Source organism: Stylophora pistillata, chromosome 10 (assembly GCF_964205215.1).
Source record: "Stylophora pistillata chromosome 10, jaStyPist1.2, whole genome shotgun sequence".
Classification (NCBI taxonomy): domain Eukaryota; kingdom Metazoa; phylum Cnidaria; class Anthozoa; order Scleractinia; family Pocilloporidae; genus Stylophora; species Stylophora pistillata.
The window spans coordinates 17,546,501-17,561,500 of NC_142528.1; the positions used below are offsets into that span (position 1 = coordinate 17,546,501).

General features: G+C 39.0%; 2 protein-coding genes, 1 long non-coding RNA gene and 1 pseudogene across 6 annotated transcripts; 2 read left to right on the top strand and 2 right to left on the bottom strand.

Moving 5' to 3' along the window:
• Positions 1–289: 289 nt before the first annotated feature.
• On the top strand, positions 290–7,271 carry LOC148722063 (uncharacterized). Of its 3 annotated transcripts, XM_088736068.1 has the most exons (3): positions 293–1,122; positions 1,498–6,976; positions 7,139–7,271. In XM_088736068.1, the coding sequence occupies exons 1-2, from the start codon at positions 1,102–1,104 to the stop codon at positions 1,867–1,869; spliced, it is 393 nt and encodes a 130-aa protein (XP_088592194.1). In that variant the 5' UTR covers positions 293–1,101; the 3' UTR covers positions 1,870–6,976; positions 7,139–7,271. The 3 variants fall into 3 exon arrangements, with proteins under 3 accessions (XP_088592193.1, XP_088592192.1, XP_088592194.1); XM_088736067.1 differs by lacking the exon at positions 7,139–7,271 and having other exon boundaries at positions 290–1,122; positions 1,498–1,610; XM_088736066.1 differs by having other exon boundaries at positions 292–6,976.
• LOC148722064 (uncharacterized) lies at positions 3,707–6,551 on the bottom strand. The gene has a single exon (XM_088736065.1). It carries the CDS (start codon positions 6,549–6,551, stop codon positions 3,747–3,749), a length of 2,805 nt encoding a protein of 934 aa, XP_088592191.1. The 3' UTR covers positions 3,707–3,746.
• Positions 7,272–7,603: 332 nt separating the features above from the next.
• On the bottom strand, positions 7,604–11,291 carry LOC148722065 (uncharacterized; annotated as a pseudogene). Its single transcript, XR_015992478.1, has 3 exons — positions 9,694–11,291; positions 9,161–9,247; positions 7,604–8,270 (listed from the first exon to the last, which is right to left on the bottom strand). The product of XR_015992478.1 is annotated as an uncharacterized LOC148722065 (transcript).
• A 574-nt stretch (positions 11,292–11,865) lies between these two features.
• LOC111321933 (uncharacterized) lies at positions 11,866–13,107 on the top strand. The gene is made up of 3 exons (XR_002694025.2): positions 11,866–12,050; positions 12,182–12,270; positions 12,486–13,107. It is a non-coding gene; the product is annotated as an uncharacterized LOC111321933 (long non-coding RNA).
• Positions 13,108–15,000: the final 1,893 nt, after the last annotated feature.

Here is a 15,000-nt window from a genome sequence, read left to right on the forward strand (position 1 = left end):
ATTTGTATGGGGCGCCGTACTGGACAATATTACGAACATCAATAATACGTGCTAAACTTAAACTTATCTTGGCATTTCTTCATATTTAACATGGTCATTATCACATATCCTTGCCAAAGTCCAAATAAATATGCTCTACTTTCTTCACATTCTATATGGTCATTGTTATTTAACCATGCTAAACTCCGAAAAGATTTCCTTCACTAAACTCACTTAAATTTAAACTGTTTAAGGAAAAAACGCATTCTAAACTTTTCATATCGTATGATATGATGCACCGCATGCTTATACATGCTGATTTGGTAACCAGGCCTTTCGCGGCCAATGCACAACCAAAATGGCGGCTCTTGGTGGTATTGCTGGGTCGGAGAATCGGCTTATATCGTTCTTTCAACGGACAAAAGCACTACTGGCAGAAGCGGAACAATGCATTTACTCATTTTTTTCCTATGAAGACATAGACAGGATTGAAATGTTATGCGAAAGACTTTCAGAGGCTGGAGAAACTGTTTTTATTTTGAAAGAGAGAGCAGCTGAAGTTATCAGCTCGGATCGTGATTTAGAAATGGAAGATTTTCATTGCAACATGGATGAGCTGTCCACACACTTGACAAGACTTCGAATATATTTTGAAAATATGGCAGATGAGTTAAGTGAAAATACATTAAATGTGCCAACCTGCCAATGTGAGAGGAATTACACAGGTATGAGAGGTCAACCAAAACTGGAGGTTTCAAAATGCCAAATACAGTTTCTTCGAGAATTGCACTTTCCTTGGGTCAGAATAGCAGAACTTCTCGGAATTTCCACAAAAACCCTAACTAGAAGGCAGCAAGAGTTTCAGTTAAATGACGAAGGAGATATGAACTGGTCGTGCATTGGAAATGATGATCTAAAGGAAATCATGCAAGAAATAATGACTGTCACTCCTGGAATTGGCCAAACCCGGATGCTAGGGACATTACATAGCAGGGGAATAAGGGTGCAGCGGTGGAAAGTGAGAGAAATGATGCGTGAGCTGGGTGGAGAGGAACCATTTGTAGGAGAAAGTACAATGTCCGATGCCCAAATGCACTCTGGCACATTGACGGAAATCATAAGATGATACGCTGGCGATTCGTGGTACATACTGCTATTGATGGTTTTACCAGGTTAATACCATATGTGCACTGTGCAAATAACAACAAATCAGATACAGTACTTGCACTGTTTCAGAACGCCTGCCAAACATATGGATTACCTTCAAGAGTTAGAAGTGACCATGGTCTTGAAAACATGGGTGTGGCCCAAATGATGTTGGAGTGCCGCGGAGTTAACAGAGGAAGTATAAAAACTGGAAGTTCAGTTCACAATCAAAGAGTGGAACGGCTTCACAGGGATGTGACCAGTGGGGTTCTCAAAACTTCTATAGACGAGTTCAGTATGATGGAAACTTCTGGCTTATTAGACCCTGTTAATGAAATTCATTTGTTATCACTTCATCTTGTATTTTTGCAGGAAATAAACAAATCTCTGGAAGAGTTTTCCAGGCAATGGAATTACCATGGTCTTAGTACAGAGGGAGGTTCATCTCCTCTTCAGCTTTGGACTGAGGGAATTCTAAGAACTGCAAATGACAGGAACTCGCCATTGGATGTTATTTTAAGCGAGGAAGAATTATTTTGGTATGGAGTCGATGAAGGTGACATTTTTGTTCCAGAAGAAGATCAAGAGGTAGTTGTTCCATGCAGTAACATCCCTCTCAGCGAAAATCAACTGGAACACCTTCATTCCCTAATACCCACAAACCTAAGAGGGGATGAGAGAATCTCCAAATATGTTCAGCTTGTGGCAGTTATTCATGGAATGCTTTCAGAAAGTAGAACATGATAATTGTGGGGATGAAACTTTGGGAAAAGAGAAAGGCCTTATTAGAGCTTGCTAAGTACTGTCTGGGTTTGCTCAGTTAATTTTGTTTTCTCAAATAAATGGCAGCAGTATTTGGATAACAAATAATATTTGGCCTGACACTCATTTTAAAAAGTTCTTTGCCTTGAAACATAAACATGAAGACAGGGATGTACAAAGTAATGTTACTCAGATTGGGGCCCCATTTGTGCAAAGTGTCTATTCAAACAGGTTCAGTTACCTACATGTATTCATTTTTTCAAGGCTCTTTATTATTATTATTTTTCTTCAAGGCTCTAAAAAATTGTGGTAGGCTTCTTTTTTCATGGTGTCAGATGTAGCATATGAGTTAAGCATGAAACAGTTTGTATGTCTTTTTGATATGTAGTGGTTCCCATATTTTTTAATTTAATGGCATTTCCATTGTGTTTAGGTAACCACTACTGTTGTAGTTAATGTTGTTTTTTTTATCATCAGCAACACCAAACAGGTAACTGAGTAATCATGAGAAAAAATGAGATGGTATAAAGACAAACTCATTTAAAATGAGAGTAGGACAGTCATGTCAGTGTGTTAATATGTACTGAGGGACTGCAAAAGTAAAACTAAAATCATAATTTTGTACATCATGTTTGTTCTATTTAGTTGGAAAATTTGTATTGAGAAAAGCTTCCATAGGTAACTTTTTTTAGGAGGGGGGGGGGAAATGGTTGAATTCAAAAAGCTAGTAAGGGAAGGCCAGAAGGGGATATTCCTTTGCCCTTTCCCTCCCCTTAAACTCATTTATTGGTCTGATGCCCCACTCCTCAGCAATTTTTTCACCTGCTTTAAACACAACGCTCAATCTGACTCAATGAAATTTTCAGTGCTGGCTTCTCCAAGATATTGCTACACTGCATGCTACATTGAGATGTACGATGTAATCTCTTGTTTCTATAATGGGCCAAGAAAAAGTCCTGGGCCCCTGATGGAAATTAACCCAGCACCTTCCTTAAAAAGGTAAAAATATGTAGTAATTCAAACTTACCGAGCGAACCAATGATGCGGAAGAAATGACTGAGAGGATGAGTGTTGTTAAGCACTCATTAACTCCGAACAAATTATTGGACAGCTTATCATGTAATTAACTTTTTTTCAATGAATTATCCAGAGCATTTCTTATATAGAGTGGCAAACAACTACCTTAGTTACATGTATGTGGGTGATGTGAATGATACCTGTCACAGTCAAGAGACATGGCAAATTGAACCCAAGTTTTATTGACACTTTTTATTTAATTTCTATTGGAAGCCAATAGGCCATTTGGTCAATGAGAAGATCTAGATATGTTTGTTGTGCATTACAACAGGTAGGAAACTGATATGGGATTGGAGGCACTCCCATTTATAAACATGAACAACTACTGCAATAATTATCAATATCTGCAGAATCAGTGCTATGGAATAAAAGTTAACAAAATGGTTGTACTTATGTTAACTGAACTTCACACATCAAGTTCAACCTTAAAAGGCCAGGGTTACAGAAATATGAATGGGTATATAACTGTTAACAAGAACAGATGTCAATTACCAGATTCACCTGGATCAGTAGCACAATCATCACTCCCAATCCTGTAACATGCCTTAAAAATAGCAAAATTGATACTTTTGACCCAAATCACTCTTTTAGCTTCATTTTACCCAGAATATGACAAGTCTTGCTGTTTTTTTGAAAAATATTTCATTTTTCGCATGTTTTGTAAGAGTTTTGATTTTACCCAGAATTCTTTGCGGGCGTGGTATTTTCAAGGTTATCAGCTCACCAATACAAGAAAACCATATAAATAAAACAATGTTTAACCTTTTAATAGACATTTCATATTACATGGAGGCCAGTATCTCCTCATTGAGAATCACAGGTACTCTATACACTGACTTTCTTCCTCTCTTTACAGTGCGAAGGTCAGAACAAATGTGCCTCACAGTCGCTGCATGAACAATGGCAACTTTACTTTCGTCAAGTTTATATGTCATGTCGATTAGGTTGTCTCTTAGGAAAAAGTTTCCTTTAAGAACTTCCTGCCCTGTGTTGTAAATGCTGCCATAAGCATCTGTCACATCTGCTGCTAGCTCCTCAACTCCGTCACTGTTGACTTTCAAAAGATAATAGTCATAGCTGGAGTCGGCATCTGCTGCAACTGCAACCACACTGCCTGCTACGGCTAAGTCAGCTATTCTGACAGCTGTTTCTGTTGTCACTGCCACAGTGTCTTCCTGTGCATTCCTAGTAATTGCTGGTGATGCTTCTCTTTCAATCTTCAGCTCTTTCCAGTCATCAACCCACTCAGAGTTAGCACAAGAGTCACCAGTTTCTAGCAGGCAGTCAAGACAATAGCAGGACCGTTCACGTGTGTACACCTTTCCTTGTTCTGTGGTGCACTTAACTGCATGGATCTTTCTGATTCCCTTGATCTCTCTAAATTTGCGCTCTGGTCTGTTTCTGTTGACTGATCCCTCGCCAGATGCTGGCACATAGAAGAAGAGGCGCTGTTTTAAGTTGACAGATTTTGTTCTTGACAAGAAGCTTGACGCAGTAGGCAAAGTAAAACTTTCTGTCAGGTAAGTGTGCATATCCTTGGCGCTTTTGATGGCGGCTGTTCGACGCAGTACTGCCTGGCTAACTTTCTGTTTTACATGAGAACCAGCAGCGTCCTGTTCGCCTTTGGCATGTGAGGTTTCGAAGAAATTGCGCTGCACTTTGAAGCCAAAGTCTGCAACGCAACAGGACAAATCTCCCAGGCAGTGGCGAGACTTGTACTGGGCTGCACACCCATCGGTAAATTCGTGCATAATTTTAACTTGTTGGCCAAGGTCGTTTGTGATGTAATTGTTCAGAAGTTCCTGTACTTTGTGAACAGAACTGTTGTCTTGAATGACATCATCGGAAATCACAAACACGTGCTCCTTTACAATCTCTGGGTTCTCCTCTGTACTTTCAATACCATCGTTAACTTCTGTAGCATGGCGGTAGAGTATAGTTACATGCAACGACACTTTCGCTACGTCAAAGTATTCAGACTGCGTCTCATCTTGCGACCTACAGGTGTATCCTTCTGAATAGTCATGAATGGCGACTGCATGATCAATAGGTAAATGCTCAAGCAAAGTGTCAAGCTGATCGCGTTGCCACTTGGCCATAAAGGAATGCATTGGATAATCTTTCATGAGGTTCTTGAAGTAGCCAAACATTTCTGATGGTGGTGTTTCTTTTGTTACAAGGGCCAGCTTCTTCTTTTCCTGACCATTTGCCAAAAATTTCCCTGTTGAGACATAATCGTAGCGTCTCCAAATAACTGTACCTTCAATTGATTCTTCCTCTGGAAGGAGTTTCATCAGGTGGACACCACAATGCTCACACTCTCTTTCCAAACAGGCCAGTTTATGGTAAGGATCTTCTTCTGCTTTGGGGCAAAGAGTCAGTTCTGCAGCTTCTGTAATAGTGGCAAGAACATTAACACTCTCATGATCTCTCTCCTTTAAGGCTGCTTTGCGAAATTTCATACAATCTCCAAGGACGATCTTGATCTCTACGTGCTTCCGACAAAGGCAGGACTTTCTATCGCGTTCTTTTGCGGCTTTCACGAAGAAAGGCTTGAGCGATTCAAATTTCCTTTGCTTTATCTTTACGCCAGGATAGAGGGCCTGGAATTCTAGGAATGCTTCTGTCTGAGACTTTTCCAGGATGTGCTTGGCATGTTCTGTATACTGGCTCTTTCCCGTACGATAGCGAACAAAATCCTTTTTGTCTCCTGTTGGACGGCTAGCTTGGGTCGTCCAAAAATCGTAAACATTCCTCTTGACCTCCTCAGGAACAGCATCAAATCTCACTTTCCTTTTAGAAACGAGCCAACTTGGTTCCTCCCCCTTCAAAATTTCCATTCTTCTTTTAATTCCACGTCCAATGCTCTTCCTGTTCAGAGAGACGACTTTTGCTAAAGAACGTTGGGCCCGAGATTTTTTTACGTTTTGTCCAAAAGCCAGGGACTTGAAGGCTCTCAAAGCAGTTCGTTTCTCATTCGAGCCACTCCTTTTAACTTCCTCTAAGCCCTCTTTGATGTCAGCTGCCATTGCTTTTAAAACCTTGCTCTCTTTTTCCTCTTCCGGAGTCGTCATGATTCCTGCTTTGACAAGATGTTTCCTCGTTCTCGGACTTGCACCTATCTTCTTCATTATCTCAGCACGCTTTTCTGGAGTTTCAGGCAATGCTTTTTTAACTTTCTTTACTGCTCTACTTGCCGCCATTCTGTTTCTGAAGCCTGCAACATTATCGTTAGCTTGGCTGCCGGCATCTCTTACCTCTCCTGCGTTAGCGATTTGCTTCTTTTTTTCCCTCAACTTCTTAACCCTCTCTCGTGTTTGTCGTCGCACTTTTTCCATATTTGTTTCCAAGACAGCTTTCTTTTCTTTTTTTTCTTGAAGTTTCTTTGATTTTTTTGCTGCTTGTGCTGTTCGTTGGCGCGTTTGCTGATGATCTGTCTTGTCGGCATGCCGTCTTTCTCTGGCATAAGCAGCTCTTTTCTCACGATTCTTTTCGTTGTACTTTAGGTTCTTCTGTCTGTTTTTTTCTCTCTTTTTTTCTCTCCACTCTTCAATACGTGAAAGCTTGTTTTCTCCTTTACCTTCCATGATGTTTTCGAGAACAAAATACGCCAATTTCACGTGGAGACACGCTGTCTTGTACACACGCGGTATTTACAGATTGCTCAATTCCCAGAAAATTATGGCCCTTAAAAATGCCTTGGAGCCCCCCTAAATAATGATATGAGAAGAGGTTACAGAGCTTTAGTTCGTGAAGAAAGCATGGCGTGTTTACGGAGAGAATTTCGGGTTTCAAGACGGTTGAAGACGCTGAATTTGCCCACACTCTGTTTCGTAAACAAAGTTAAGATGGCGAAAATCGTAGCGACTCAATCCGAAGCTAATATTTTAGCCGTTTTTAAAGCTGTGAGCTCAAAACTATGGAAATAACAAGGTGAACTTGTGAGCATTCCGATCTGCTCAGTTTTGAAAGCCCATTGTACTTTGTTTGGATCAGAAGGTTGAAGGAAAAGGTAAGATGGCAAGAAATATTATTGCGTAACCCCGTTACAATAAACCGTAGCGACTTCTTTAAACTGTATTTTCTCTGTTTGTATTTATTGCTTTTGATCAATTCTTTGCCATGTTAAAACTCAAGGTATGAGCATTTAGTTCGTATGTTTTTATCTTCATAGGTTTCAAGGTTGGCTTGCAATGGACAAGTACTTTCTGAATCTCCATTCTCTAAACAGCAGCGTTACAGGAAGGATATTCAAAACTGATGAATCCTTTGATGTATATCAATAAACTTAAAATGTTGAAACTTTGCTCAATTGTAGTGTTTATTGTGTGTTATTATTAGGTGTAATCCATTTCTCCATGCGAGCTTCCTTTTTTACAAAAAATTGGTTTTGAAAAATTTTACCCTAAGAATTGTGTTACGCGTTACATTCAAATATGGACCCTTTTTCAATCTTTTTTGTTTATTTTCTCAGAAACAGTAATGTGTTTTACCCTTCTATTGCCTTTATAGTAATCACCAAAGACAACTTTAGCTGTGAGCAAAAATCTGGCTTTTTAGTAAATGTTAAACATGAGAAATCAGTGAAAGTTTTTTGACAGCACCAAATGGGCGTGGTGATTGTGCTACTGGTCCTGAATGAGAAACACATCTTCAAACGTTCATGTAACAACAACAAAAACCAAGGATTGATGAGGAAATATTAATCCTTGAAATAATAGAGAGGAACAGTACTCTTTCAAGGTAGTTTACCAAATGACTGAAAAAATCCTTTCCTATTCTGAGCAATTACAGGTAGATAGGGATCACATGCAGTTAAAGGACTTCCCTGTCGAAGCAATTACAGCATTCAGCGATGCATCTAAATTTTCTTCACTCTCAAATTGATTTGGAAGGGTCAATGAAAGCAAACACGCTGATGCAAAAATGGAAGAAACATGATCAAATTTCACATTGATTTTACTTAGGCCATAGGGCATACAAGTAGATCCAGTGACAAAAAATAAAAATTTCTTCAGTACTTGAATATCTGCTTTTTGCACAAACTGTGTAAGGTAGTTTGCTACAGTTGTGTCAGCTTCACTCATGTTAGCTGGAAACTGTAGTAAATCAACAACTCAAGTTGCACTCAATGTGCTTTCGCTGTTGGGCACAAACAGCTTCTTGAACAAATCGGGGTATTCTGCCATTTTCGCACCAAAGCCAAGTACATTTAATCCCTCACACAGTTGGTCTAAGACAATCTTCAGTTGACTTATCACATCGTGGATTATTATGCCTTGAATAACCCTCATTTTGTTGTCGTTCTACAACAAAAAAAATCAGTATTAAATCTTGCAGTATCACAACAAGGAGGTCAAAGTGTAACCACTTTAAACTAATTCAGTCTCTCCTGATTGGATAATGTTTGCACCAAACAATTGAATTAATTAAAAGTGGTCAGACTTTTGGGCTCCCTGCTGCAAACATTGCTTTGCTAATTGGAGACAAAACAAACAAAATATATTGTACATGGAACAAACTTGTAAAAAATATCAACGAAAAGAAAGCTAACTAGTTATTTATTTACAAAGCTAGAGTGGACTAGTATGTATGGCTCAAATGTTCCCTTCTAGTCATTACCTACTACGTCTTTATTTTCTTCTTATAGCTTAGCTATTATAACTTAGCTCCCCAGCTCGCAACTTACTAACAAAAAAGCAAAATACTAAAAATACTAACAAAACTATATAAAGAATCTAAAAAAACAAATGTATGAAAAATATGAGCTGAATAAAAACATTATTAATATTATTATTATTTTAATTGTTTGCATACTCTCTTAGGGTTAGATTGTGCAGTGAAAATTGATTAAATTAATTCAGGGAGGAGTATTTGAGGGTGAGAGCCAATGTACTATAAGAAGGGGGCTGTAGCCACCAGCAATCTGTAGGCCATGCCTGACTTGTTCCCAGTGATCTTTTTATAAGAAAAATATAAGATATGTATTTCCTCATGAAGCTATTCACCAAAATCCAGGCATTTTATTGAGTAAAGAAATGTAAACAGCCACCTTTTTTGACAAAGGATCTACAAGCCCTTTCTCTCCCTTCTTGGCCTCCCTACCACCATTCTCTGCACCTGCTTTTTTTTCATGAGAGACAAGTTGGAATGATTCAGAGGCCATGCTGCCTTAATTAGTATGCTTTAGACTTACAGTTAAAACTACTGCCAGGCCACACTCAGTCAGAAAACTAGCACATTCTTCTTGGTCAAGTGTAGACACTTCTACAGCCTGTGCAACCTGTCAAAAAAAGGAAAATCCTTAAAATATTTCTCTTAGGCAATTCACATTCCCTTGATACCCAGTTTTACACATTGCTAGTTTGCTTTAATACCGGTACATGATATTAATAATAATATTTAAGATTTTTATGGCACAAATTAACATGTATAATTATATGAACAAATACCAGTACATGTATCTCAGACAGGAAACAACTCATTTTTAAAAGCAAGAGGGTCAATTTTATATAACTGTACAAAAGTCATGGAAAGTGATTTCAATTTTTTTTTATAAAGCTTGACCTTTATCCACACTCCTCCCAGGTCTAATAGTCTATTCACACTTGGTCTGCCTAACTTCCCTTTCCCTTTTTTGTTAGGCACTGGTCAAATGACATGGAGCAAAATCAGCAAATAAAGTTACTCGCTGCAGTAGGATGCAAATACCAAACACTTGTACAATACCTTGTCAATAAAATTTTTCACATGCTCAGAGCAATCTCCGTAGTTCAGCATCATCATTGCTGCATCAACATCACCTGTTGCTATGTAGCGATACACTGCTGGACTCAACACAGGGAAACCAGGACCTCGTTGCAAAATACTGTGCACTATAATTGTTCCAATGAATTTCATCATGCCAGAAGCAACAGTGTCAGCATTATAAACAGGACTTTTGAAATTGGTGCCTTGAAAGAACATCTCACTTATAATTTGGAGAAGCTGGCTAAAAAAGTGCCTTGTTACTCCACCTGTATCCACAGCTGGCTGTCCTGTGTAGTGCACTCTTAGGCACCTTGTAGGATCAAAGCTAGGATTTTTATAGTATGCCATTGCATCATTTAAGATATCTTCCTCGTCAACTCTGATCTTTTCTTTCTGGGTACTCAAACTTTTCCTTAGTTGGTTTAACACTTCATCCAAAGACTCTGCTCTTTCAATAGCTGGGGGGAAAGCAGGCTCTAAAAGGCCAAGATCCTCATCCTCATCATCATCAATCTCACGAGGAAGATTTTGGGAGGAGAGGAAAAGAGCAGCTTGACTGACACTCCTATGGCATGTAAGGGCATTCTGCAGAACGCTGCAACTTTTTCCAGGAAACATATCTTTTAATTGATCCAGCCCTTCCTGATTTGTTGCACTGCTAGATGGGCCAGCAACTGAAAGGTATAACGGATTTGTAACTCCTCTAGATGGGCCATCATCAAAAATTTCAACTTGTTCAGGAAATGAACTTGGGTTTGCACTACCTGGATCTGGACTAAGGCAGTGTCACTACAAAGAGTAGCAGATAAGTCACATTCTGGTCGAATGTATATGCTTCCTTGTCCAGCAAGGCCAAGAACACGTGAAGCTGAGAAATGTACACAAGTGGCTAACTTTGGTGTAATTATTTTACCATAACACGACTTAACAAATTCAAAGTCAGTTTCTGCAAGGGGAGGGAACATCTCTCTGATTTGAGCTCTAAGATCTTCTTCCTGCAGGGGCTTGTCCACTGGAAATGCATGAACAACAAATCCATTGTTTTCTAACCGGCATCTTGTCTGGTGCGTGGGAACTGACTTTGTGTCAGGAGAAGGAAGAAGAACGACATCTTTGTGCACCACATCTTTCTTTGCTTTTTTTGGGAGAGGCTTCTTACCTTTAACAGATTTGGTATTACACGACTTGCCAGCAAATGATCTTTTTCCAACAGTAGGAAACAAGTTCTTTAACTGTGCGGCCACCGCTGTGTTTTCCACGTTTCTGAAACATGTGTTGTTTACTTCAGTCTCACTAGATGGCGGCTGCGTGGACAATACTCCAGCTCCCGATTCACGAGGCCTTTGGTTTAACATTCGTTGCTCAATAGGTTGCACATTACCATCATTAAAGTTCTGAAGTAACGACCTTGCTTGCCGAGCAATGTTCGACAAAGCTTCTCTAAAATCATCGCTTCTTTCCTCCATTGCAACTGCACGTGGGAAAACACATCCAAAATGGCGGGCTGGCAGTGGCCGGAGGGGATCTGGTGACGAATTGACTGCCATGAGCGCGTAGTGCATCATACCATACGATATGAAAAGTTTAGAATGCGTTTTTTCCTTTTACAGTTTAAATTTAAGTGAGTTTAGGGAAGGAAATCTTCTCGGAGTTTAGCATGGTTAAAGGAGCCTGTGGACTCTGGGTACGAGATTGGGTTAAATAAAAATGACCATATAGGATGTGAAGATAGTAGAGCATATTTATTTGGACTTTGGCAAGGATATGTGACAATGACCATGTTAAATATGAAGAAATGCCAAGATAAGTTTAAGTTTAGCACGTATTATTGATGTTTGTAATATTGTCTAGTTCGGCGCCCCATAAATTTGTCGATCGCTTCTGGGGAAATTTCTCGCCTAGTTTTGGGTTGGCGAAAAGCTATCAGAAACCATCTCAACTCAGTATTGTAAGCACTGGGTGCTCTGGCAGCGGCCCAAATTTGCAAGGATCATTCTGCACATAAATATTGAACAATGCTTGGAGCAAATCAAGTGAAAAATTTTATTCAGGATTTAACTTTCTTAACCAGGTATGCTAATGTTAGAGACCAGGTTCCCGCTGTCTTGTTATATTTTGATCCACAGTACATTTCGATCTCAATAGTCTTTCGCTCTTGATGTATTCTGGGATTGGGAGATGCGCTGTCCCTAATGGCATGTATCAAGGGAGAGACGAGTTCCATATAAAATATTGAACGATTTAAGTTCTGTGGACCTTCTTTATGAAGAAATTTGAACAGAAATCTTGGTATTTTTAAAGCAGAGCAACTTATAGCCTATCAAAAGAATTCTGAGGTGGGTGTAACAATTTCTTTAACCTGCATCACTGGTACTCAACGTACTTAAGCTTACAGTTCAGCTCAATGTCGCGATACAAATTGGAATCTCGGCTTTTTTTTCCATTGGTAAATGGGAATATTTTTTAGGGACGCAGATATCTTGTGAAGTGGGAAAACTACTCTTTATATGAGAACACATGGGAGCCTGAAGAACATATTTCTTCACTCTTATTAAGGTTTGTAACTATGCAATATTGGCGCGACGGTCTTAACAGGATCTCCAGTGGCAGGGATTTTTGGCTTTAGTTGTCACCCTAAGGTTTTTTCTTTTTTGAAGGAAGGGTTGGGTTTTACCTTTCTGAGAGAAAAATTTAAATTTTAGAGTTTGAAAATTTGATTGGCTGCTATTTGAAATTGAATTTAACATTTTTATTGTATTTGCCTCTTGCAGATACTTTGAAAGGCCTTGTCCTCCCAGAGAGATTATTGAACTCTGTGTAGACAGGTTAAGAATTGCAGTTATGGGGGCCCTCCATCATAAAGGCCCAGAGCAATGAGTAGTTGTTGAGTTTCGCCATGAAGTTTACAAACATTTGTTCGTTAAAATGGGGAAGAATTCAAATGAGGAGAGCTGGAATAAGTTTGAGGAAGGAGATTTTGACAAACGTTATTTCCCTGAAAACTGGAATTGCATAATAGATCAACATGGAGATGGTGTCAAGCTTAAATTCCCAGTCAAAATGCGTGCCTTTCTCAGCATCTCACCCAAAACATATCATAAAGTAGGAGGAGAAATGAATTTAGTCCCAGGAGCATACACCAAGAAATTGTCTCTAAGGTTTATCAAGATTCCAACATCATGTAGCTTATAAAAGCAAAAAAGAAAATTGTTTGTTATGGATCAGTAAAACTTACTAGTGACCTTACTATTCCAATCTTCATCACTCTGTTTTTGTGGAAGAACAAAAAAGTTCAAGTTCATCATTGCTCGTATTAAGTACTACATATAACAACCTCAGTTACAAAAGACTCTGGAATAACAACTGGAATAAAATATAATATTATTCAGTTCAGTTTGTGACCATGTTCGAGACTTTTCAATGAGTTGAATAAGTTCTCTTTTTTTCAATTTTGACAGTCCTTTTGGCCCTAAGCTTTTTTCCTTGATGATTTCCCTCAGTTGCTTGATTGACAGGATATTTAAATTCTCGTCTGGAGTGGGAACTGGAATCTCATCATCATGGGTTGTCTTAGGGGAAGCTTGCAACTGAGATCTTTTTTGCCTCCTAGTTTCAGTAATTTCATGATTCCAGTACTCCAGCTTTCTTTTGGTGTACTGGCCTCTGCTTCACTCATGGTGCCTGAGGTTCCATTGCCTGCTTTCTGTACAGATTGTCTTTTGCTGTGTCCCATTCATTGGACTTGTGAAAAAGCACCCTCTTTGCTTCGTCATTGTTTTTTTTTTTTCCAACCCCTTGGCTGGTAAATTTCTTTAAGCAACCATGCTTTTTCAACAAAAGGTACATGATATGCAAGAACATGCATGTAAGGGGTTACCCTAGGTCTAGTATAGCCAGGCCTAACCCCTTTTAATGAACAAAACAGGTCAATCCATTCATTGGCTTGGAGAAAAAGTGTATCTGTAGCAGTACTAGACAGATTGAAATCTGATCATATAACTGCTCAAAAACAATCCAGATTTTTTTCACAGTTTCATGAGTATCAGGATATAGAAATTCACAGAGCTTTAATGGAAAACCTTGGAGCAATGTTTTCTTTTGAGATCCTAGTAAGCTTGTAAATTCTTTGATTTGAGTTTCTTTCTCATCTGCATCCCTTTTATTCCAAATGGAAAATGAATTGCCCAAAGAATTGATACACTTTATAAGGTTTGAAAGGTGGACACGTTTAGCTTGTCCCCGTCATTTGCAAGAATCATCAATGGCATCTCTCTCTAAAACTTCGTCAATGACATTTTGCAACAACTTGTCTGTGATATGTAATAGTAAGTGGAGCTCGATTGGGATGTTAATAAGTGGCTCATTTATGCATCCAAAGTTGTCATCACAGTGGCACATTGGCGTAATTTCTTGCAGAGTCCTCCATTGAGGAATTTCATTGTAATGGCTGAATGGTCTACTTGTATCCCAACGATGGTCTTTGTGGATTTTGCACCACAGGCAGGCATAATCACCTGTTGCAGAGTTCATGCCCATAATCATGAGTAGAAATTTCATTTCCCCTCTGGATATCCTGCCCATCAACATTTATAGTTCCTTTACTTATGAGGCCATTTACTTCGTCTAAAAAACAGGATAGTGATGTTTTCAGTGTTTCATATTTTTCTGGTCCATTTATAAGGGCTACAGTTCTGTTGTGTTTAGGGGACATCACATACTCATTTAACTATAGCAATGCTAATGACATGAGCATAAAATTTGTTGTGCGAGACATTCTTGCCCCATCTTCACTCAGTTTGATTTGTATTTTGCTACCTTTGAGTTCTGGCTTCTCAGTAAGAAGTTGCCTTATATGATCAGATAGTGTTGCTGTAAAATTTATGTATGCACCTGGAAACTTTCCAGGAGTTCTTGCAATGTGACAAGTTTTGAGCTCACTCCTTGACTGTTTAATTAAGTAAGATTGAGGCAGCCCTTCCACAGTCATTGTAAGCTCATGATAGACCTCGTCCCCCACACAAAATTTGTCAAGTAAGAACAAAACTTGTTCTACTTTTTTTTTCTTCTCCTCGGTTAAGTTTGCATACCCTCCATCTTGCAGTTTGATTTGAAGTAGTTCAAGCCTAAAGCTTTTGCAAAACCATAAGGCACATTTTGCCTTGTCCTTTAGATGAGAAAGTTTCCTTGCTTGCTGTTTTGTTCCCAATTCATGCATTTTTCCCTCAGTAGTTTAGAGACTCGCTTTCTTCAAGTGCTTGGATATAGTTTGCCAACTCTTGATTTACC

Coding starts and splice junctions, on each gene's coding strand:
- LOC148722063 (XM_088736067.1), top strand. CDS start 338: ATGGCGGCTCTTGGTGGTATTGCTGGGTCGGAGAATCGGCTTATATCG.
- LOC148722064 (XM_088736065.1), bottom strand. CDS start 6,551: ATGGAAGGTAAAGGAGAAAACAAGCTTTCACGTATTGAAGAGTGGAGA.